At 22.4% G+C, this 24,082-nt stretch overlaps 2 protein-coding genes across 8 annotated transcripts in view; both read left to right on the top strand.

Annotated features, from left to right (window-relative positions):
- The first annotated feature begins 1,592 nt into the window (after positions 1 to 1,592).
- On the top strand, positions 1,593 to 15,753 carry LOC112600445 (angiotensin-converting enzyme-like). Its single transcript, XM_025347669.1, has 15 exons — positions 1,593 to 1,685; positions 3,368 to 3,505; positions 5,133 to 5,291; positions 5,913 to 6,015; positions 6,100 to 6,243; positions 6,503 to 6,694; positions 6,969 to 7,083; positions 9,178 to 9,330; positions 9,987 to 10,111; positions 10,189 to 10,287; positions 10,381 to 10,457; positions 12,754 to 12,914; positions 14,504 to 14,626; positions 15,397 to 15,578; positions 15,641 to 15,753. The coding sequence occupies exons 1-15, from the start codon at positions 1,593 to 1,595 to the stop codon at positions 15,739 to 15,741; spliced, it is 1,965 nt and encodes a 654-aa protein (XP_025203454.1). The 3' UTR covers positions 15,742 to 15,753.
- A 3,565-nt stretch (positions 15,754 to 19,318) lies between these two features.
- LOC112600409 (MAP kinase-activating death domain protein-like) overlaps positions 19,319 to 24,082 on the top strand; it is a 41,203-nt gene continuing 36,439 nt past the window's right edge. For 5 of the 7 annotated variants that reach the window (XR_003115000.1, XR_003114999.1, XM_025347608.1 and 2 more), the window contains exon 1: positions 19,320 to 19,502. The gene's annotated coding sequence lies outside the window, so the exon portion shown is untranslated. Of the gene's footprint in view, positions 19,503 to 20,714; positions 20,882 to 24,082 lie in introns of those variants that run through there. The other 2 variants (XM_025347609.1, XM_025347605.1) reach the window with 2 other exon arrangements.

The following is a 24,082-nucleotide window of genomic DNA, read 5'->3' as shown; positions in this document are numbered from 1 at the left end:
TTTGAACTTAAAATGCTTGTATAAAAATATTGTGCTTATGTATCTATATTTTTTTAATTAGTACATGAACCACTCATGATGAACCAAATTTCAATTATCTATAAAAAGCATAGAAAAATAAAATAAAAAATATTTAAAAAATTATTTGATGTATAGAAAAATTATTATAAACCTTTGGTAAAAATTTCACTAGGACTATTCGTTTTTGAAACATAATAACATAAAGAAACCTATTTTATCAAAAACTAGTTAAATGTAAACATTTTCGTTTCATCTTCATTTAAGATTTTTAGCCGAACAGCAAATATACCTATTGATTTTATAACAATGCGTGTTTTTTCTATCATTACCTTTTGAGACAGTAAAAATGCTTATTAAATTAAAATATACGTCTTTTACAAAATTTATTTTTGTTAAAGTTAGTTGAAAAGTTATTTTTGTGTTATGTTTATAAAGTATATTTAAAAATTAACTCACAAATGTGATATATTTAGATTTTTTCTGTGATTTAGTCATCTGGATCTATCTTTTATTTGTGAACAGAAAAATAAGACATGCTGTCTAAAACTATCAAATCGTAAATAGACACGCTTTGATAATTGTTTTAATACACGTCCGTAAAAAAGGTAACTGCATGTTAAATTTATTTGGTTAATATACATTAAATTAAATTTATGATAAATGCTTTATCAAATAAAAATATTGTTACTAACGCTATTTACTAAACACAATGCAATAAATGCCGAAATTATTATTAATTATTGTTGTACCTCAGTGATAATCCAATTGCATATAATTACTGTATAATGATAGTGAAAGATGTGTGGATCAACTGCAGCAGGGTTGCCCAAACTTTAAAATACGTTTAACAAAACATTAATGTTTTTGAAGTACAAGAATTTCACCAGTATTTATTATTTTAGGTTCTAAATATTAGTGTTCTTTAATGTTTATGAAACTATATTATACAGGTATTTATGAACGTAAATTTACTAAATTTAACTTATAAATCAATATTTTATTGTTACAGCCAAACATATATTTAAATAATAAAAAATATTTTTGACATTTTTTAGTATTTATTTTTTGAAAATCAACTACATAAACAAACAGTTATTTATTAAAAACAAATTATTTTGATTTTTCAACAAAACAAAATTTGTTTTTAAATATTTTTAACTATATAAACACAAATTAAACAACGAACGAAAGTAGTGAAGGTATATAATGCAATTGTTGCTCGTTACAGATGATGATCACAACACAAGTTATTACAATATAAACCTAAAGAAATACGTTCAAATAATTCTTTGACAGTTGCCATTTGTGATCCAAATAGGACATACATACGTTGTTCTGTGTAAATTAATTAGTTTTAGTGAACATAATTAAATTATTATTTTGTGAATTTTTTATAAGTGTGTATTTATTTTCTATGAAAAATTTATACAGTGCAGCTACTAAGCTATTTTTTTAACAAATTAAAAATTTATGTAAACATTTATTTAAAAAAAATAAAACCTAATACACAACATATTTATCATATATTTATCATTTAAAAATAAAATTATCTAAAATATTTATAGGATAAAATGAAAACTTCTAATTTCTCAATGAAGATTATTCTAGTTTTTGCAGTATACTTAATCAAATATTCTATGGAATTAGATTATTCAAAAATACAGGTACCTATTTTTAATTATTTTATATAATTAAATTTTTCACTTAATATGCATAACAAACTTGATACACATTGTTTTATTTATTATTGATATTTAATACAATCAGATATTTTTTGATAATCTAGTATTTTTTTTTTTTTTTTTTTTTATAAATATCAATAACTGAATAAATATCTAATATAATAATTTGTAATATAAAAATAGGTATATAATTAGTTTATATTAGTTTTTTTTTATTTTATAAGTATATTGTATAATTATTTGAAAATTACAGTAATATTTCAGTCATGTTGAGATAATACATTTTAATAGTTAGGTACATACTAACTACTTATCTTTATCTTTTATCTTATATGAGTAAATATTGATTAAGTTATCTAATGTTTATCTTGTTGAAAAAAGTCATATAAAAATCTAGATAAATTTATTTAGATGAATTTGATTCAAAACACAAAAAATAAAATATTCCTGGACAATTTTGAATTATTGTAAAATAATTAAAAATAATGAAAACTATTTTAAGATACGTGTTTTATTCAAATATATAAATGTAATTTAAATTAAAAATATGTACATTTATATAAAAAGATACATTTTTAAATAAAATGTGTTTATATAAAGTAAATTGGTATATACGAGTATATTGACTTTAAAGAGTAGGTAATATACTAATGATACAGCTAATAATTGTTCTTTTAGATTTAACTTAGTTGGTAGTTTTTATTTAATAAGTAATAATTAGAGCTCAGAAGTTGATGACTTTAAAAACATTTTAAAAAAACCTAAAAAATTCAAATATGACTTAAAAATCACAAAAAATGACCTAAAAAAATTATAAACATTTGTTTAAAATTAGTAAAAATAAATTCTTTTTAAAAAAGAATAGAGAACTAATAATTAAAATTACTCAAAATTATTACATTGTACTATTAAAGCATATTTTATATTGTCAAAAGTATAAATGATAGGTTAGCAATTATTGCCTTATTCTATTGAATCTTTATCTAACTTGTATACAACTTGTGTAAAATATTATTTTATAAAATATAAATTTGATGAGGGTACTTATATACAATCTGTGTAAAACAAAAACTATACGTGTAAAAATGTTAATTGACAGAATCTAATTAAAAATACAAGAAATTGAACTAAAAAGGAAAATAATACCTAAAAATGACAAAAAGTGAAAAAAGTAAAAAATGCAAAATAAAAATCAGTAATTTAAATTCACATGTTTATGAAACACATTTGTGGTCAGGAGAGCATTGTCTAATAAGTTTCAAAAAAAAAAAAAAAAAAAAAAATGCGAAATGCATCAACTTCCGAGTCCTAGTAATAATTTAATTAAACAGTAATTTAAATAAATAAATGATAAATTTAAAAAGTAGGAAAGTGAATTTAATAAATACGTTTTCTTGGAACCTGACAAAAATATTTTAATTATGGGTAAATATTAAAACTTACCTAAAATAATTAATAATATGAAAATATGTATTTTTAATTATAAATAAACAAAAAATTAAACTTATCTATTTTATTATCTGGGTAAAACGTTATTATATTTTTCTTAATATGAAATTAAATATTTTTTTGTGATAAAATATCAACGCTATATGTTAATTTTTAAATTTAAATCAAATTATAATTATTATTTTTAAAACAGTAAAACATTTATCAATATTTAGGGGTTTAATACTAATATTGAAGAAGCTATACAATTTCTTCGTGAATGGGAAAATGAAGCAGTAGCCTCGTGCAATAGAGTAGCAACGGCACAGTGGACATACGCAACAAATATAACGGAATACAATAAAAAACAAATGGTAAATCTATAAAAATTAAAATATTTTAAAATTACAGTTTTGAAATTATGATATAAATAAAATATTTGTTAATAGTGGTTGTTTATTAACAATTCATAATATAATAGTATAAGGTATATGTTACCTATGATGAATATAATGGTTTTACCTTTTACAATGTGTTTTCTCTGTTAATATTTCAATCACTTTTTGGAGTAATTAACATGCTTTAACAACCTTTAGTTATAAAAATAAATTATAAAATATCCTTAAAAAATAGAGTTTTTTACTGTTAATACCTATTAGGTACTACCTTAGAATCTAACTAGAAAAGTAGATTTATTTTTCATATCTACACAACTAAGTGCACTTATGTTTTAATATTATAAGTTATGAGATGCAATTTTAAACTATTTCAGACCCTCTCGAGGTACTATGTCTCAGTGGACAATTATTATGATTACATTAGCGTTCGAGATAATTTTTATTTAATGTCCATTACTAGAGCAAAGACTTTTCTCCACTAAAAAATCATCAAATATGTATTTAAAAATATAAACTTAAGTATTAAAAAATTAAAAATATCCAATTGAGTTAGCCCCCAAAAAAATATAATTTCTTATATTATACTAAAAAATTATATTTTATTTATTTCAATTATTTTACTTTATTCAATTTTCTATGTAATTATATGTATAAAAAAAAAATCGATATAGTTTTAATCTAATCTTCCACTGACCAATACGATAAAATTAATCTCATTCGTTTTTATGACCAATTCTCAATTTAATATAATTGTTGACCTTGATTCATGAAAAACATTTACCCAAGTGCTTTATCTCGATAAATTATCAAAATATGCATTCAAAACTTAAAATATGTTCCTATAATCAAAAATATATTCTTTAAACCCAAAAATATCAGAGTATGCAAAAGTATATATTATATTATTTTTGAATATTTGGTCATAAAGTTTTGAAATTTATTATATGCAAAACCATGGAAGTCCTTACAATATTCATTACATTAAAATTTTACCTATTACAATTAAATATTATGTATTTGATTCTTTTATAGAATAACTCAGAATTATTCATTATAATAATTACATTTACAAATGTTCATATTATTTTAATTAATTAGGTATCTGACCATCATAAATGTTGTTAACGTTATGTTTCCATTTAATAGGTTATAAATAATTTATATTTTATTTATAATTAAAATCGGATGACAACTGACAGATAACTGATTCATGAATAACTTGTCTATTAAGTAATATATATATTATAATCAGGCATATTTAACTAAATCAGAACTTAACCCACCAGTGCATAGAAAGACTTTGTTTTAAATATGTATAAGAAAAATTTAACGTATCAAATACATTAACATCATATTATTGTAAATACTATACATTTATTATAGTGTAAATATGTAAAAAACTTAATATAAGTTATGAATTTAGCTTATACATAACCTAAATCACATTAAGTTTAATTATTTACTAATAACTACGCCACAATATTTGTTTTTTTTTTTCTTTAGTAAAAATCAATAATAATTATTAAGTATAGATATTATCATATTTACCATTATAATATTAATACCTTTTATATCATTGCTTTCAAATTTTATTACTATAAAGATAGACGAACAAAAATTGAACTCAAAGTTCAATAGAGTATCTTGGAGAAAAGCTTCTGATTTCATGTGGACCCGTATATCTGATCCTATTATACAAAGACAACTCAAAATTTTGGCATTGAAAAGCCAATCAAATATACCAGATTCAAAACTAAATCAGGTAAGTACCTGTATTTAATTATTATATAATATGTGGATTATAAGATATTTTGAGTTGATATGTGTTTAAACATATTTAGGATTTAAAATTTTAATTCTTTTCAAAATGTCGTTAAAATTTCCAGTATCAAATCACTTAAAAAGCAGATGTTTAAATTTAAGTTCTCTCGTATGTATACGGGGTAGATAGATCATTTATAAAATTCTTGATATCTATCTAATAAAATGTGTGTGTTTAAACTTTGAATTACAATTACATTATCAATTTTTTTTTTTTTTTTGTTTCCAACATAAATCAAGAAAATTGAATGACAGTATCTTTTATAGACGATCTAAACTCTGATTTCGAAGTTTTTTTTTTTTATACGATTTTTTAGTAAATAATTTATTTAGATATTCTGTCCACTTACTAAAAAACTCAGCAATTAAATATCAAGCTGCTTAACCTTTTAAAAAGAAATATTTTAACATAGATGGGCGTGTTTTACAAATATATATTTTAAGTACCAAATACCATTAAAATAAATTATTACACAATATGAATATTTTTGTCATCAGTTAAACTTTGTTGTTTAAGTACATAAAATAGGTATTGAGATATTAATCTTTTCTCATTTTATAGATGCATTCAATTTTAAATGAAATGAAAGATATTTATGCTAAAGCGAAAATATGTCCATTCAATTATAGATTGACATCGTATTGTGAACTAAGTCTTGAACCAGGTATCAATAATTTGTTATTTATAAAATATAATAAACAATCATATGCATAGTAACACGATATTTTGAAAAATAAAATGCAAAAAGATTTAGTAAGAGTGATGGCTAACTCAAGAGATTTTGAAGAGCTATTGTATACTTGGCGTTCATGGAGAGATAATATTGGACATGAAATTCGACCTAAATATATAAAATATATGGAATTGGTTAACGAAGCTGCAATATCAATAGGTATTATAATATTTTTAAGTATAGAAAACAATAAAAAATAATTAGTTATGCTATATTTATTAATGTATATATTAAATAATAAATATAACATATTGTATTTAAAAAATAACCAGAATAATTTAAAATCTTATCATTTATAATTTTACAATATTAACATAATATTATTATGTGTTTGATATACTCGAAAATATACAGATAAAAAATTCTCCTACCAGCAAGTATGATAAAAGATCACTCTTTTTTATTTGTAACTCTGTAGGGTTTGAAGATGCAGGTCAGCAACAGATTGCAATGTATGAAGATGCAAATTTTAAAGCTAAACTTGAAAATTTGTGGACAGCCATAGAACCGATTTATAAACATCTTCACTCTTATGTTCGGCGAAAATTAGTTACTCACTATGGTACACGCAGGGTTCGAGTCGATGGACCAATACCAGCGCATTTACTTGGTAGGTTTCATAAATGATAAAATATTAAAAATAATAAATTAATATTAAAATAAATTTTTCTACAAAGCAATTTACAGATATAAATCAAACAATTATACTCTAATTTAAATAGGTAAAAATAATAATCATACAACAAGTATATACAATTGGTGCACTTTAAATTAATCAATTTTACAAAATCCGTTTTTTATATTTATAATTTGTCTACCCCAACATTTTTTTTATAGTATAATAATTTACAACGTATATTATGAAGCTTTATGTTTTTAATTAGGTAACATGTGGGCACAGAACTGGAAAAACATAATAGATTTAGTGATTCCATTTCCGAAGAAAAGACGTATTGATGTTTCCGGTGAAATGTTACGTCAAGGATACACGCCTTTAAAGTAATATGTCCATTAGAAAGAATACATTTAAACAAAATAACAATAGCGGGATGACCTAAATACATATTTTATTTTTTGAACATACCTATCAAATTATGAACAGGTCTATTTAATTTTTAACTGTAATATTATACTAAACATTTTCAGTTTTATTTTAGATATTAATTGTACACCACCCATAAAAAACAATAATAAAATACAAATTTAATAAATTAAAATCTAAATATTTTGAAAATAATAAATTGTAACAAAAATATAGAAATCAACCCAAATAAAATATATATATGTATTTTTTTTAAAGTTTTTTTTAAGTTTTTCTAAAAATTTTAGTTAAGGCTAATTTATATTAAATAAATACACAAAACGCCTATTGTTAGTCAATATGCTTTATTTATTACATTGTGTATTGCTATAAACGTCAATCACTGAATCTAGTCGACAAGTCAAATAATAAATATCAAAAAAATAAATATAATTTAGGCGTAGCTTAACAATATAGGATAGGTAACTAAATATATGAAACAATATAATTACTCATTAATATTAATATGTATAATAATTATTGATTAATTTTATTATGCTGTTAAGATTCGCTATAAGTATATAATTTGTTTGTTGCTTAAATTAATAAATGAATAATTACATTACATTTTCACTTTTTAGTGCTCGACGTATTTTAGTATTACTATTCTGTTCACCTTTTCAATAAAATCAAAGTAGATACCTATTTGAAAAATCCATTTAATACTTGGCTCTAATCAAAGTCAAAGTAAACCCTCTAAAACGCGGTAAATGTAAATCCTATGTACATAAAGTTTTAATGTGTATAGTAGGTATAAATCAATAGCACCTACTATTCTTTTGGCCATTTAATTAAATAGATACATACATCGACGCGATAAAGAAAATCAGATAATAATGATTTTAGAAAAACACAAATACTTATTTATAATCTAAAAATTAAAAATTAAATAAAATATGCAATTAAATTCTTTTTTTAATCTTGTTTAATGAAAGATATAAATATATTAAGGTGGTAGGACTAATAAGTTATAACCTAAAAATGATTTTTTCAACAATAATAAATTTATTTTCATAGAAAATTTCTTCCAACTAGAGACAAAAATAATTATTATTCATCATAATAGAATCAAATAATTAAATGATTAATAATAACAGAACGACGTGTTCATCAAACATAATTAAAGGCACTATTGCATTTCATGAATTAACCTATTTGTTTATTAAATAGGTATATTGAAAATAAATAATGTGAACATTTTCCATATATTTCTGCTCGGTACCCAAACCTAACTGTAGTAATATGCAGTGGTTTTGGTCCGAATAAACTTTAGCCAATAGCACTCACTTAACAACCCTAAAATATTTAAATTCGAAAACTTGGATAACCCAACTCGTATCAAGTCACGTACAACGGGTCGTAATACGTAATATACGTAGTATTGTGAACTATGCAAAATTCAGCATTGTTATTTATTTGTATACCAAGAGATTTATTGAATTTAAAAAAAAATATAACACTTCATTTTAGTTGTACGTTTAAACTTACTAATGAATTTGTTACATGGGCGTCTGCTAACAATATTTATACGGGGCAGATATCAAAGAACGCTTTTGTTTGAGAAAAAAGAGCATTATGGTCAAAGATTCTACGCATCCTAACCTCTAAAATTCTTTGCTTCTATAGGTTATTAATTATTATATTTAACCCCTACACTACAATCTATCTGAAATTTAAATTCTGAAGATACCGATGAATACATTGTTTTTATAATGATATCTGGTTTTTTTTTTAAATTTAATTTAATTTTACTTTTTACAATAGAAATAATATTTCGATTATCTATCTATTAAATATGTGACTATAATTATTTATTTTTTTATTAAATATAATTAGTATAAAAAATGGTAGAGTCTCGTAAAACACTATACTTGGTGGGTCTATTCTTTGTAGAGTAAAAATAATAGATACCTCACATCTGCTTACATTTTATATATAATAACAATAATATAAACATTTTATTTAAAAGAATGGACTAGTTATACATTTAAAATATACCTACATAATAATAGGATGTTCCAAATTGCTGAAGAATTTTTCACATCACTTGGATTGAAAGCGATGCCAGTGGAGTTTTGGCATAATTCAATTTTGGAAAAGCCAACAAATAGGCCAGTATCATGCAAAGCATCTGCATGGGATTTTTGTAATAAATATGATTACAGGTAAATATTATTATGTAGAATACAAATTGTCATTAATCAGTTAGTTAATTCTGTGTATTTTTTATTTAAAGAGGAATCCATTAATATTTGTTTTGTGTTTAAATTCAAATATCTTTAAATTATTGCATAATATTTTATTTTATGATAAAATCAATAATTTTTAAAAACATAGACTACTATATTATTAATAATACGATAACACTTGCTGTTATAATTTTTATTCATATTTTTTATTGGTATTTTAAACATAATATTCAATAGTTCAAGACTAGAAAGATATGAGTAATTAACAAAAAGTGACTATCTACTTGAATAACAATCACCTTTTATTACTTATTAGAATTAAATATTCTATAATTTAAAAATAACTAGTTAGTAACTTGAGATTGACAATTAAACCTGCCATTAAAAAAATACGGTTAAATTTTACTAAGTTGAATAAGATATATAAATAAAAAATTATTATCTTATTTTCTATACAATTATTAATGTACTATATACATATAATATTATGGAAATTATATCACCTGACATCTATTACAATATTTTACAGCTACATATTAAACAAAAGTATATAAGTTATTTAAACGAGTACCTGAACATAATATAAAAAATTAATAAATAGTGATTCAATTTTTATTTTTTTTTTTATTTAGAATAAAACAATGCACTGACGTTTCAATGGATGATCTATTTTCAACACATCATGAAATGGCTCATATTCAATATTATCTCCATTATTCTGATCAGCCTCTGCTGTTTAAAGAAGGAGCGAATCCTGGTGAATCCCAACTACAAATATTTTATTATTACATTTATTCAAAATTAGATCGATCACAAACAAATTAATATGTTTAGGTTTTCATGAAGCTTTGAGTGATGCAGTTATTCTTTCTGTTTCTACACCACGGCATTTACACAGAATTGGGCTATTAAATAATATAACTGACGATTATGGTGTGATGAAATTTAAAATTTAAAATAAAATATCCTATGCATTAAGTTGTTATTATTATTATTATTATTATTTTTTTTTTTTTTTTTTTGCAGAAGATCAAATAGACTTCTTAATGGAAATGGCTTTAGACAAAATTGCTTATCTACCTTTCGCCTATTCAGTTGATTTGGTAAGAAGTTTCAAATAATAATAATACAAACAATGCTAGAAAATAATATCTACGATAAAAAAAAAAAAAATGTATATTAAAACAAAAAAAAAAACGATTTAGTTAAATGACTCTGTAGTTAGTCGTTTTCTAGGGAGTGTTGTCTAGGTCGTCTAGGTATAACTCACTATGATTAAAATCATCAAATTTTCGTCATAAACTGTTTATAAGGTAAGTAAATACCTGACGCAGACACACGTCTAGTTTTTGATAGGTATGGGCGTATGACATAATATAGTAATCTTGAAAACTGTTTAAGTTGTAATAAAATTATAGAACTAGTAAGTAATACTACCATATAATTTAACCGTCGTGTAATTTATTAGGATACACATTTTAAAAACATTTTAAGAAAAAAAGCGGTGTAATTTACAGTAAACTATACTGTTTGAAATAGTAACTAATTAGCAGGGCACGAATTAGTATGTAATAAAAAAAGTCAAAATAAACAAATATTTATGTTCTTATTTTTACTAAAATATGTATTAAAAAGTATGAAATATTTAACAGAAAAGAATTAGTTTAATTAGAATTAAGGAAACTGCATTTAATAAAATTATGTATTTACATAAAAATCCATGCCCTACTAATATTAGATATATCATTATTATTATTTTTATATTTAATATATTATGTTGCTTTCTAAAATATTCTTATCTAACTGTCATTTAATTTTATATAACATTATTCAACTTTTAAAGTATTAATATTTATTGAAAGATTATTATATTGTAAAATATATAGCAAAGGCCATACCCAAAACAAATTTTCCAGGGAGGGTGAGAGGGTGCTATATAAAATAACGAACAATTAAAATATATAATTAAATAAAATTCAATTTTACAACACAAATTCTAATTTCTATTTTTTCTTTAGAAAAACGGTTAACTACTTCCTCAGGATCAACATGAATATTTCTATGTACACTAAGTAATGTTAAACCGGTTAGTCTATCTTCAACAGTAGTGTTTCGCAAATAATACTTGATTCTTTTAAAAAAAGAAAATGTCCTTTCAAGCATTGTGGTTGACACCGATAAAATAATCAAAACTTTTGATAAAAATAAAATGTTTAGAAAAAAGTTTCAGCTACAGTTAGAATACACTTCAAATACTTTAGTAAGCCGTTCTGGTATGGATTTATCAGACCATTTTCTTTTCCAAAGGTTTAATTCAGGGTTACTATAGTGAATCTAAGTCTAAAAAATATTGATTTGGAAATTTAAACTATACCGTATTAATATTATATTACAATATATTTATTTTTTAAAATTAAACTTTGGCTATTATATAGTCATTAATACCATTCAATGACTGTATCCAAACATCACGCCACACCATGCCCCTATGGCCTAATATTATCATTGTTTGAACTATAATGCTACATTATTAATAGAAAAAAAAAATGAACGTTTAATTTCTAAGTTTGCGCAATGCAATAAAATTTTAAGGGGACCTTGGGTACAGCCTTGTACAGTTGTACATAGCCATATGGCTTTATAAATTAAACTCATACCAGTCATAACTGTCATTTGTATAATTTTTATTAAAATTATTTTTTTTAGTATTTAAATAAAATGACTTTGTAACTAATAAAAATATAATTTCATAATACTCCCAAGATAAGTAGGTAGCAATATAATAGATATTTTTTAAAACTATTCAAGTTCAAGTACAGATACTTATTTTGAAAAGTATTTGAGTACTCGGAAAAAAATGAATTTAGATATAAATATAAATACTTTTTTTAAATATTTATAGATACGTTCAAAATTTTTTAATAACATGTTTTGGTATCTTAAAATATCGAAACAGTTTTTTATGACAATTTTACATTTTATATAAATTTTATAAATTATTTTACAAGTAAAAATAAAACTCCAGGTAAATTTGTATTATTTTATATTTTTATATAGTATATAAATTATATTTTCTGATTCAAGTCACACATTTATTTTGAATTTATGATTCTTTTTATTGTGATTTAATTAAAATACAAAATATATTACCTAAAAATAAAAGTTGATATTCAAAAATTTATATTTGTTTTTAATTACAAATACTTTAGAAAAATATTGAAAATAATCGCAAGCACTTTTTTCAAAAATATAAAAAATACATAGTTATTAAAGTATTTAAAAATAATTTGAATACTTTTACAAAACAAAAAGTAGTTAAGGACATATATCTAGTACTTCAAAATTTATTTTTAAGTATTCGCTCTTGCCTATGTTTGACATATAAATATAAAATTATAGTGGCGATGGAGTGTTTTTTCCAAAGGCATTCACAATTTAAATGCTCGTTGGTGGGATTTAAAATTATTGTATCAAGGAATCATTCCACCAATAGCACGAGATGAAAACGATTTCGATCCAAGTTCTAAGTATCAAGTGATTGCTGATACTCCTTATATAAAGTATGTATGAAACCTAACTGCATAAAATTGTAAAATTCTTAAAAATATTTTTACTATAATTCTGATAGTTTTCTAATTTTTTGCTATATCTAGTTGTGTATTCTAATATAATGTTTAGTATAATATATATTGTGTACTATTATGTAGATACCATAAGCTCTAATCTGCACTTTGTAATATAAAAGTAGTCAATATGCAATTTTCAAGCACAGATATAATATTTAATGGGTTTTTAAAATATGTTTATTACTAAATACTTATAATATATTCTTCTCAAGTTTGTAATGTTTGTTAAATCGTTATAAATATTTAATGAACTATTTAACTTGTTAATTAATTTACATTGATTTTTCAAGATCGACATTATTTCATAATTCATTTAAACGTAAAGTAAAAAATCAATAAAAACTACGTGTTTGATCTGCATATATCTATTTATTTAATCAAATCCTATAAGTTTTCATAATACTGTAGATATTAAAAAAATATATATATAATAATCATTATAAAGTTATATTATTTTAATTTAATTAGATATTACAATTAACTTATATGTTGTAAGTCAATACCAACAACCAATGTACCATATAAACGGTGATATGAAAAAGTTTGTGGTTTGAATAACTTAAAATGAATCTAAATATTTTAAACATTTCACTGTAGGTATAAAGAAAATTATAAAATATGTAATTTAGTGTCAAGTTTTTTTAAGTTATTACAATAAAATGACTAAAATAATTATTTTTCATTTAAATATCAATTACGTACGTTACAGTATGAAGTTCAGATAGATACTTATTCAAAACGACGAAAGAATGTGTTTTCAATATTTTTTTATGTGTTGTAAGAAAATGTTATGAAAAATTTCATACTTGTATTTTCATCAAGCTTTTTGAATATTAAAAATAATTTATTGCATTAATATATTATCTAAAAATTTACAATTTTAATTTTTTATAAATAGATAAAAACCAACGTAGTTTGAAAATTATATTATTCTGTTAGCATTTATTTCATTTTGAATTATTACAAAATATAACTCTTTTTCATTAATCTTTTTATTTTTATCCAAATCATTTTAAAAAGTATTTTTTTTCTTTTTAACCTCTAATTATCAACTTAATTCCATCTGCTACTAGAAATCATCCGCAAAGTTGAAAAATTATGCATTTTTTGCTTTAAAATGTGATGATTAACATGCAAAAAAACCACAACATTTTTCATTGTAACCTAAATATATCATCATCACATTTTTCGGGATCTAAAATATTATACCTAATTATATATATATATATATATATATATATAATACTAAATATATTGCAAATAAGTAAACGAATATAAAATTTATCAATTTATCAGTTATAAAAAAGAACTATTGAAATTATAAATAAAGCATTTATAATTTATATAATTTTTTTCTCAGTAAAATATTTTTAAGAATCTTCATGCATAGTCTATTTAAGCAGCTCTTATAGAAAAATTTTTATCTAACTACATACATTTTAACATAATTTATTCTTCTGTGCTGTGATATCTAACTATAAATGCCGATTCAACATTTTAATTTAAATTATCAAATATTTCAGATTTTTCATTAGTATAATTCTTCAGTTTCAAATACATGATGCCTTGTGTACAGCAGCAGGACATATTGGTCCATTACATACTTGTGACATATATCGTTCAAGAGAAGCTGGTCGAATATTAAGGTAGGAACCAAAATTTATCATATCAGAGACGTGGATGATCTAGATAGTGGTACTTGGCCTACAATGAAATAACATTAAGTGCTCCTAGTATGGATGACAAACGTCATTCTTTTAAATGTAGTTAAATATAATACAGGAAATTATTTTTAGGTATATTCATTTTAAAAATGGTAAAAGCTTCATCTTCTAAGGAAAAATATTATAACTATACGACCTTAAATTTGATAATTTAGAAATATTTGAAAAAATTCATAAAAAAAAAAATTAAATTACTTAAAAATCTGTGAACATTTTAAAATACATTAAATTGTAAAATAAATCCAAGTGATTTATGTTTTTACGACGTATTTTAACGTTGATTGACAATAAGAAAATAAAAACTTATATAACCGTATATGATATATTGTAAAAAATACATATTTTTTTAATATAGTAATATAATATACACGTATTTTATAAAAAAAATCTAGTTTCATCTGTATTATTATTACAACAAGTGTCTTTTTTAAACGATTCCTTCTGAATGTATTTAATATATAAAAGGATAAAATTAGTCCAATGGCCGTTATTAATCGTTATAGCTCAGAAATTAGCTGTTAAAATCATTATATATATCTGCGACAAAACTATAATAGATGTTTTAATAAATCCGCATACATCAAACTTTTTTTATTCTCATATTCGGCGTCAGTACAAACACTGATTTAAAATTAAAAAGTTTAATAAAACTCAACCATTTCACTATATACTATACGTTTGTCTTTTATTAGTGAAATAATGTCAATGGGCTATTCAAAACCATGGCCACAAGTTATTAAAACTCTTACTGGAGGAAAAACAAGTGAAATTGACGCACGGCCTTTAATCGAATATTTTAAACCACTCACACACTGGCTAATTAATGAAAATAAAGCAGAACGAATAGGATGGTCTAGATTAAATGAAGACATAGGTAATTAAAAACCAAATCATAGTATTAAAAGACAGTAACAATGTTTGTTTTAACAATTTCAGCACTATTCGAGCCCTTATCAAAGGCTAACAACTGTGATTCAGTCGACAAGTACTTAATTATATTTGTGGTTTTTAATATACTAAAAAATGTATACCATTAGACATTAATTTTATATATTTAATATTATAGTTAATGAATTTTTATTTTCAATTATATAATGTAGTTTTAACCCAATTTGTACCACATTATTTAATATTGTAAATTTTAACTCATCGGTAAAATATTAATGTAAAATATATTAATATGTGTTGATTTATTTCTATAATATAATATATTCATTTATTTTATTTAAAATAAAACGAAGGATATATAATTTAAAAGTATGTTTTGTTTAAGTTATATACTCGTATGTTTGTAATATTAATGACTATAAAGTACAAACACAACAAAATATTGTAAAACTATCAATTATATAATATTATAACCCATACATAAAATGGATAAAAAAAATACTGCTAACAAATAAACCTAACCACACAAGGGGCCTCATTGACGTGAAATATGGTACACAGACATTTAATACCACCAGAAGTACAGGTAAATAAAGTCAAACATTTGTACAATAAAAAGAGGGACGAATATATTTTTACTAATGTAAGTTTTTTAAATAGCTTTAAATAGTTAAAAATAAAAAAATAATATTCTTGTGCATAATACACTTACTGAAATTAGGTATAAATATCCTATACCGAAATATCCAAGTGAAAACATCCAATGGATACAAAATTCTTAATTAAAAAAAAACAATTGATAAAAAAAAATATATCGAATTTCAAAGCCTATAAATAGCTCGAAAACATCCAAAATATTTAGAAAATTATACTATATGTAAATAATTTTAACACAAATACTTTCTGAAAATGTCAATTACTTATTTACAGATATTCGTTTTTCAATTACATCAACTTAGTCAAATATCGGAGCTCTATTCAGAATCTAAAATAAACGACGGTAGTATAATAATCGATAAAAAAAAAAACATTCGATCGGGTAAGAATCGTACAGTCTCTGACATCTTTTAATAGTAAAATAATTATGAAAAAGAGGAAATTATGTAGTTTAAATATAGTCTAGAATGTCTAGATATTACTTAGATAAAATATTGAAGTTAAATAGTAAAGAAGTAATAGAAGTATCTATATTCTATATGTACAATGTCAGATTTTTATCAACCAATATATAATAATTATTTTAATCTTTTACTCATGTATTGTTCGTGTAAATATTTGAATTACTTAACTATATACCTACTCGCCACTTTATCAATTATACAAAATGTATGGGTTACTTAAATAAAATATTTAAATCAGCAATTATTTTAAATTTCTCTCCTAAGTATTAATTATTTCACTTAATAATCTTACTTCAGACTCGCTACATTTGTTTTGAAATATTTGTGAATAATAAGTATTAAGTAAATAATTGTATATCAGATTTACTTATTTATTAATTTATATATAACATTATAAACACCCTTCATTATAGGAGTAGGTAATGCGATTAGTAAACGTTATTAAGAAACATTATATACACAGTAACATCTTAACTTTTGAACTGAATCAATATCACAACGAAAAACACAATTATATAATTCGATTAAAGGCAATATTTTCTAAAAAATTAGTCAAATATTATTTATCACCTAATGAGTATAATAGATACCTACATATTTGTTATAATTTGAAAAACATTATTCATTGGGGCTTAAACTTTTACGTATATTACATTATTATGAATATTATTACGCTATGATATTTTTGAATCTATTTTTATTGTTTTACGGTATTAACAGAAAAAAAAAAAATATTTAATTTTGAATTATATAAGTTGATAATAATATAATATGGTATAAATAATAAATACTTACGTATTACTAAAATAATTAAATACTAACAATGTAATTAATGCAATATTTTCGGAAAAAATTATATCGATCTATCATAATACTAAAAGTAAAATAAATAACTTTACCTAATAGTTAAATCGAAAAAACATTTCATGAAATATTCGAGTATTCCATTATATAGGTGTGTATTACTATACAGGCTGACGACCGTTTCCAATCAGAACCATTTTTTGTATACAATTTTATCAAAAACGAGATTTACTTAAAAATTTCGATTTTTCTTCTTCTTATTATTATTATTATTATTATTATCTTTAGAAACATATCACTCCGCTTAGAATCTAAATAAGAAAATAAGATTTAATATTATAAGTAAACTTTCCAAGTTAAGTATTTTTTAATATCAGATTGAAATTTATATTTTGTATACACCGTCAACTGCGTATTATAGTTACTATAATATGTAGTACTAACTTACTCGATAACTGATGTTTAAATGCCGATTCATATTTTTCATCATATTTGCATATTCACTCCAGTATACATAAATAATAAACTTGACGTTAAAAATATATTTATTTATTTTTGTCTTAAACACTCATATTCTTGCTGATTAAAATACAACTAAATTAACATTACTGCAGGATACATTAAGTTACATATATTAAAATGGCATTGAATATACATAAAGTCATACAATTTAAAATTATAAGAATCAAGTTTGTCTATGCGTATTATGGTACGCGATCTCTTAACCAACTTAGTAACTAGCTTCTACTTTTCACCAGAAAAGCATATTAATAAATCAAATTTCTATCGACATTACAATATTGTAGTTTGTGAAAATATTCAATAAGTATTATGTACCAAATTTTGAAGTACATATTAATAAAATTTACCTTATTGGATTAATAAATAACATAAAATCACTATAAATAAAAAAACTGATTGTTCTGTGGAAATTTTAATGCCGATGTCAAACGTAGTTTGTACATTATTTAGCCAAGAGATAATGCTAGCGTAACCTACATACGCATTATTCCCATTTTTCAATAGTTAATACTTTCCTGATATATTAAATAAATAAATATATATATATATATATATATATAATATTATGTATATAACAATTAAATAATCAGTTTATTTTTCCAGTATTATTCTTTACATAGGTACGTATATGAAATATTTTATATGATCACAATAATGTTTAAATTAATAAAAATGTGTTGTATTTTAATTTTTAATATTATCATTATAAATAATATAAATGTGTCAAACATAATAAAGATTATTATTTTCCTAGTATTTGTATCTAGTTATTACATTTTAATAATTTTCTATTTATTTATTTTACATTTCTATTAATGACGCGTGGGATTCTTATAATGGTTATTTAATTACGTGTTTTAATTTGTCGTTGAATATTTTTACGATTATATGTAATAGCAAAAAAAAAACCGAAGCTTCAAGCAACACCTTCACATAACAATATGTATATCGTATAAATACAAATTATGTTTTTTTTTTTTTTTTGTTTCTTTCTTTATCGTGTTTTTTCACTGGTTTTTGAGAACATTTTTAAAAATGGCAACGTTGAAAACTTGCAGGCTGCAGTGAATGAAAACCGCTAGCTGGTACACGTTTCGTTAACGAAACTTTTGATCATCGTCGTACGGGCTCGGAATTATATTATTTCGTAAAAATATGTCATTATAACTATATACGTGTAGGTCACGCAATAAGGTGAGGCGGCTAATATTGATTTTCTCGAGGACCGACTGCGATTGCGCAAGTTCGGCGGCATCCGACCGACCCGCCGTGAACTTATCTTAGCCGTAATAATATACGCTTACAATATTGAGTTGCTGGTCTCCGTCATCTAGGTATAGATGGAATACTGAAATTAATTTTTTTAACGCAAATTTAAACGTTGTTTTATTTTTATTTCACTGAAAAGACTGAAGACATTTTATTATTTTACATTACGTTACAACAGATCTACAAAAAATAAGGTAAGATATAAACTAAAAGATAACATTCACTGTAGTCGATCATTTAAATAATCTTTTTGAATGCCTAGAAAGTAAAATAAAATAAAATATTATTCTTAACTTGTAAATATAAATCGGTAAGCTGAAATTGACATATACATAAAATATATTGTATGTTATTAATATATGGCGTGATTTATACTTGAATAGGTAATTGGTATAATATTAATTTTTTATTATTCATTGATTAAATTATACTATTATTTTACGTATAGAACAGTTCTTGTTTGTGTAGTTCTAAACATTGTCGTTATGAAACATCGAAACATTATAGGTACAATGTATACAATTTATTTATTTAGTTACCTATAACGTACATATAATAGACAATAAGAATGTAGGTATACACTAAATACATAATATTACAAATAATAATTTTATCAATAAGTGTATGTGTGTGTGTGTGTGTGTGTGTGTGTGTTTGAAAATAATGTTTTGATACATAATTAGATAGAAATCAATAGAATTTTAAGCGCGACCGTGATGTGGAGCAATAGAAGGGTAGGTTTTTACTCTAAATTTCTAAATATTTTTGCGCTACTAAACTTTTTCTACGTAAAATATCTATGATATATAACAAATCGACTAATACAATAGTTATATTTTTCTAAGGGTTTAAATTCATAAAATTGAATTTCGAATTATTAAGTAATTAATTAATTACATTATTGTAATTTAAAATTAATATCCTAAGACACCAATGACAATAAAAAGTAGTAAAACCAAAAAAAAATATTTTTCTTTTAAAAATATTGTTCTGTACGAACTTTAAATTGTTTAAATAATATATTTTCAAAAACATACTTACCGATTCTGCTTAGTGATAAAAGAATTCACCTCGCATATCACGTATTATACACTGGCAATATGTTTTTATAATTATTATACAGGAAGTATATACCTATATATCAACTGTTACCAACCATTTTTTGCATACTAATCATAACACAGTTAGGTATCTACCAAGCAAATTGTCATAATTTAAATAATATGGTGTGCCCTAGTTTCATTGCTGTTTGTTTTATCGGCTCACCACAGGCCGCCAGTTCCTACACCTACATATTTTCAAGGTTTTGACTACAATATACACACGTAATAATATGTCGTTTGATGTGTGTTTGGATTTGTTAGTATAACTGAACGCCTCGCGCGTTATGGAGGAAAAACAGTGAATCGAATAATCAGTTTTTTTAGTTATGTTTGTTAATTTAATAAAAAAATTAAATTAAATCGATTGAATGCCAGTGGCAAAATGTTTTCATTTTCAGACACTTTAATAATGTGACATTCACACGTAAACCTCTTTCGATATAAGTGTTAAATTTAAACTATTTAAATAAGTAAGTGAAATTAATATTTATAAAAAAAAGAAACAAATCTTAATATATAAATTTGGATAGAATTATAAATATAATCTCAGTATATTATACAATTATACCTACATGGACTTTTTTTTTTTTAAAGTTTACGTTTATCAATATAAATATGGTATAAAATAAAAATATAATACTATTTTTATTGAGAGCTATTAAATATTATTCGCCCGAATTAAAAAAAAAATAATAATATATTTATAAATTATTATTATTTTATGAATACATTGAATACCTATGGATATATTATATTTACAATAATCGTTAGAAAGAGTGATTCTTTTAGCACTGTTTTTAAATTACATTTTTATTATATTATGTATCTAATATCTATGTATAAATAATAGTAGTTTTGCAATCTTACTTATAATTTATTTTTATTTTCCACTTTTATTCAAGTTTTCAATTGACAATTAGTAAAAACGTTTTGCTTTTTAATATTTACAATCTAAATAAAAATTATTAATTATTGATTAGGTATACAACACATAATATTTCATAAAACTTCCACTTACATCAATTTCAGTTTTTATTTATTATAAAACAAATACGATAACATTTTACCTCTATCGAAGACATTTAAATATATATACATTACTTACCTATTAATCGTGTCAATATATACTAATTTTTCCTATGAGTATTATTATTATAATCTATAAACTGCAACTTTTAATTAGAACCCGCATATTAATTTAGGTACTACAATAAATATACTCGTATATGCCAAAGTGTCTATGACAAAAGTAATTTCCTTAATGTTTTTTTAAAAAGAATGTATATTTATGAAAAACTATAAATAGATAGATAATATATATAAATTAAAATATATAATATTATATATGGTTTATACTTATAATTTAGTAATTTTAGTAATCGAATTAATTTTTTTAACACTTAATAAATCATTTAAAGATCAACTTTTTTTTATAACTTTATTTTAAAATAAACAATTTAATTTACAATAAGCATGTATGCTGTTATATTTATTTTCAACATGTGACGCGTGTGAAAAGAAGCCACCCAATGGCGACACACTTTATTATAGATAAACTTAAATGAAAATTAATATTTACCATTTTTAATGATGCGCATATTGCAAATTTTACAAAAATTAAAAGTTTACAAAAAAAAGTATGAGTATCTCACAGGTTGGAATAATTAATATGATCGTATAATATAAATACCATTTAATATGTATTTTATTATTTAGTAAGATGTTATTATTATAATACTTGTATATTTATATATTCCATAATTAAGTTTAATTTCTAAATTTGTGAAGTAAAATTAAATATTAAACTATTTTATGTTAGACAACAAATATAGGTACTTACCTAAGACATTACATACATATAACAGCATGACTATTATTTTTTTATAAGTCAATTTAAATAACACTATTATTTTAATTTAATAATTATTATTATTTAATAGAATTCAACATTATTATATAAAATATAATATAGTCCACAATCATATTAATATTATTTTTCTTTACTATCTGATAATAATAAAGTAAGTAATATAAGTATCTATGAAAACATTCTAATTTCTTATCATTCGTATTTTTCCTGAATTTCACCATACCAAGGTGGATATCCACCTTGCACCATACAGAAGTTATTATTTTGTTTATTTAATTAGGCCTTATCATTAATTTAAAAAAATTAATTTTTTTTATAATGTATTTTTAAATAATATGTTTATTGAATGCTGAAAATGAGTTTCAACAACTGTTGTGTTTGCGTGTTTTCACTGATAGCTTAGGTATACTATTATACGTTTATAAAAATATTAATTTCATTATTTATATTCATTAGTTGATGTTGTTTAGTTTATTTATTAATTATTTTAATTAGCATATACTTTGTTTTTGATATCAAAATATAGTGAATATAAAATAATTGACAGCGATAACATAACAGTAACAAAAATAATTAAAAGAACTATATAATAGTAAAAACAAATCCAACTTTTTTAATTACCACCTAAATATTGTTAATTATAAATTTATTTTTATTTTTCATTGACAATTTTTCTCACGACGTACGAAGTTTTCTTTTTTTACTTCTCTTTATTTCTTCTATATTATATAATATTATAATACATCTATAAAATTAATTTAAAAATATTTATGTTAATAAACATTGTTTTTATAGGTAGTGTCATTTGTAACTATTATTATGCATAATAAAGTTAAAATATCAATAGAAATATTCTAAAGTAAAACCCTAATTTATCATACTTTATTAATATAAAACGCAACTTTTCAATATTTTGTGTAATTAGGTATATTTTTAATTTTACATTTTAGTTGTCAGATATTTGCATCACACGTGTATCTAGATGCTAGACCTCATTTTTTCATCATGTAGGTACAAACTGAAATATACATCAACGTAAAACTGAATAAGACCCAGTGATTATAAGGAGTATGAACTACAAATTTTGAAAAAAAAACTTTTAAAATGACTTTATTACGCTAAAAATAATAACAAATACAAAGTATAAACATTTTAAAAAAAAAATATATTTTAAAGAATCCGTAATATTATTAATATCACTCTTATACTTGGATCGTTAAATTTCGTACCTATAATTTATAAATGACGCTTACGATTATATTATAACATGTAATGACTTATTATGTTTGATGCAAATTACAAGACTAACATGCGATTATTATGTTTAATATTTTATTAGGAATATTTAGTATAACTTGGTCAATGGTATTATACTTTTCTATACTACAGTATAGAAAATTAATTTGTGTTTTGTGTTTAAGATTTTTCTAGAAAATAGTATTTTTCCTTCAAATAAATTTGAATCAAAATATTTTATGGTATTTTCTCCGTCAATTTATTAAGAAATATTCTGTGCTAAGTGTATGAAAAAATAGGCATTTTTAGGTGATATAAATGTCTCGAAGACTGGGAAAGTGAATATTAATTTGTCAAAATTATTTAAAATATACATAATTTAATCAATAATTAACGATATGATTAAAAATATAAAGTTAATAGTGTTATAATATCTTCCAGTAAAAATGTTATTTAAAATACTTATTGTCGTTATTTTTTTATTTATGGTTTACTGAAGCAGAGTATTTTATGCACCTGCAGGCTGTAACTTACTAGACGGTAGAATTCAAATATGTGACCATGC

This window comes from Melanaphis sacchari, unplaced genomic scaffold (genome assembly GCF_002803265.2).
Source record: "Melanaphis sacchari strain LSU unplaced genomic scaffold, SCAv2.0 Contig64_pilon_pilon, whole genome shotgun sequence".
Lineage (NCBI taxonomy): Eukaryota > Metazoa > Arthropoda > Insecta > Hemiptera > Aphididae > Melanaphis > Melanaphis sacchari.
The sequence above is the reverse complement of the archived record's forward strand: the minus strand, read 5'-3'. Positions and strand labels throughout refer to the sequence as shown.

Excerpts from the sequence above, each read along its gene's own strand:
- LOC112600445 (XM_025347669.1), top strand. The coding sequence starts at position 1,593 with ATGAAAACTTCTAATTTCTCAATGAAGATTATTCTAGTTTTTGCAGTA. Across the intron at positions 5,292-5,912 it reads CAGATTCAAAACTAAATCAG|ATGCATTCAATTTTAAATGA; the intron begins GTAAGTACCTGT and ends CTCATTTTATAG. Across the intron at positions 12,915-14,503 it reads GCTGATACTCCTTATATAAA|ATTTTTCATTAGTATAATTC; the intron begins GTATGTATGAAA and ends CAAATATTTCAG.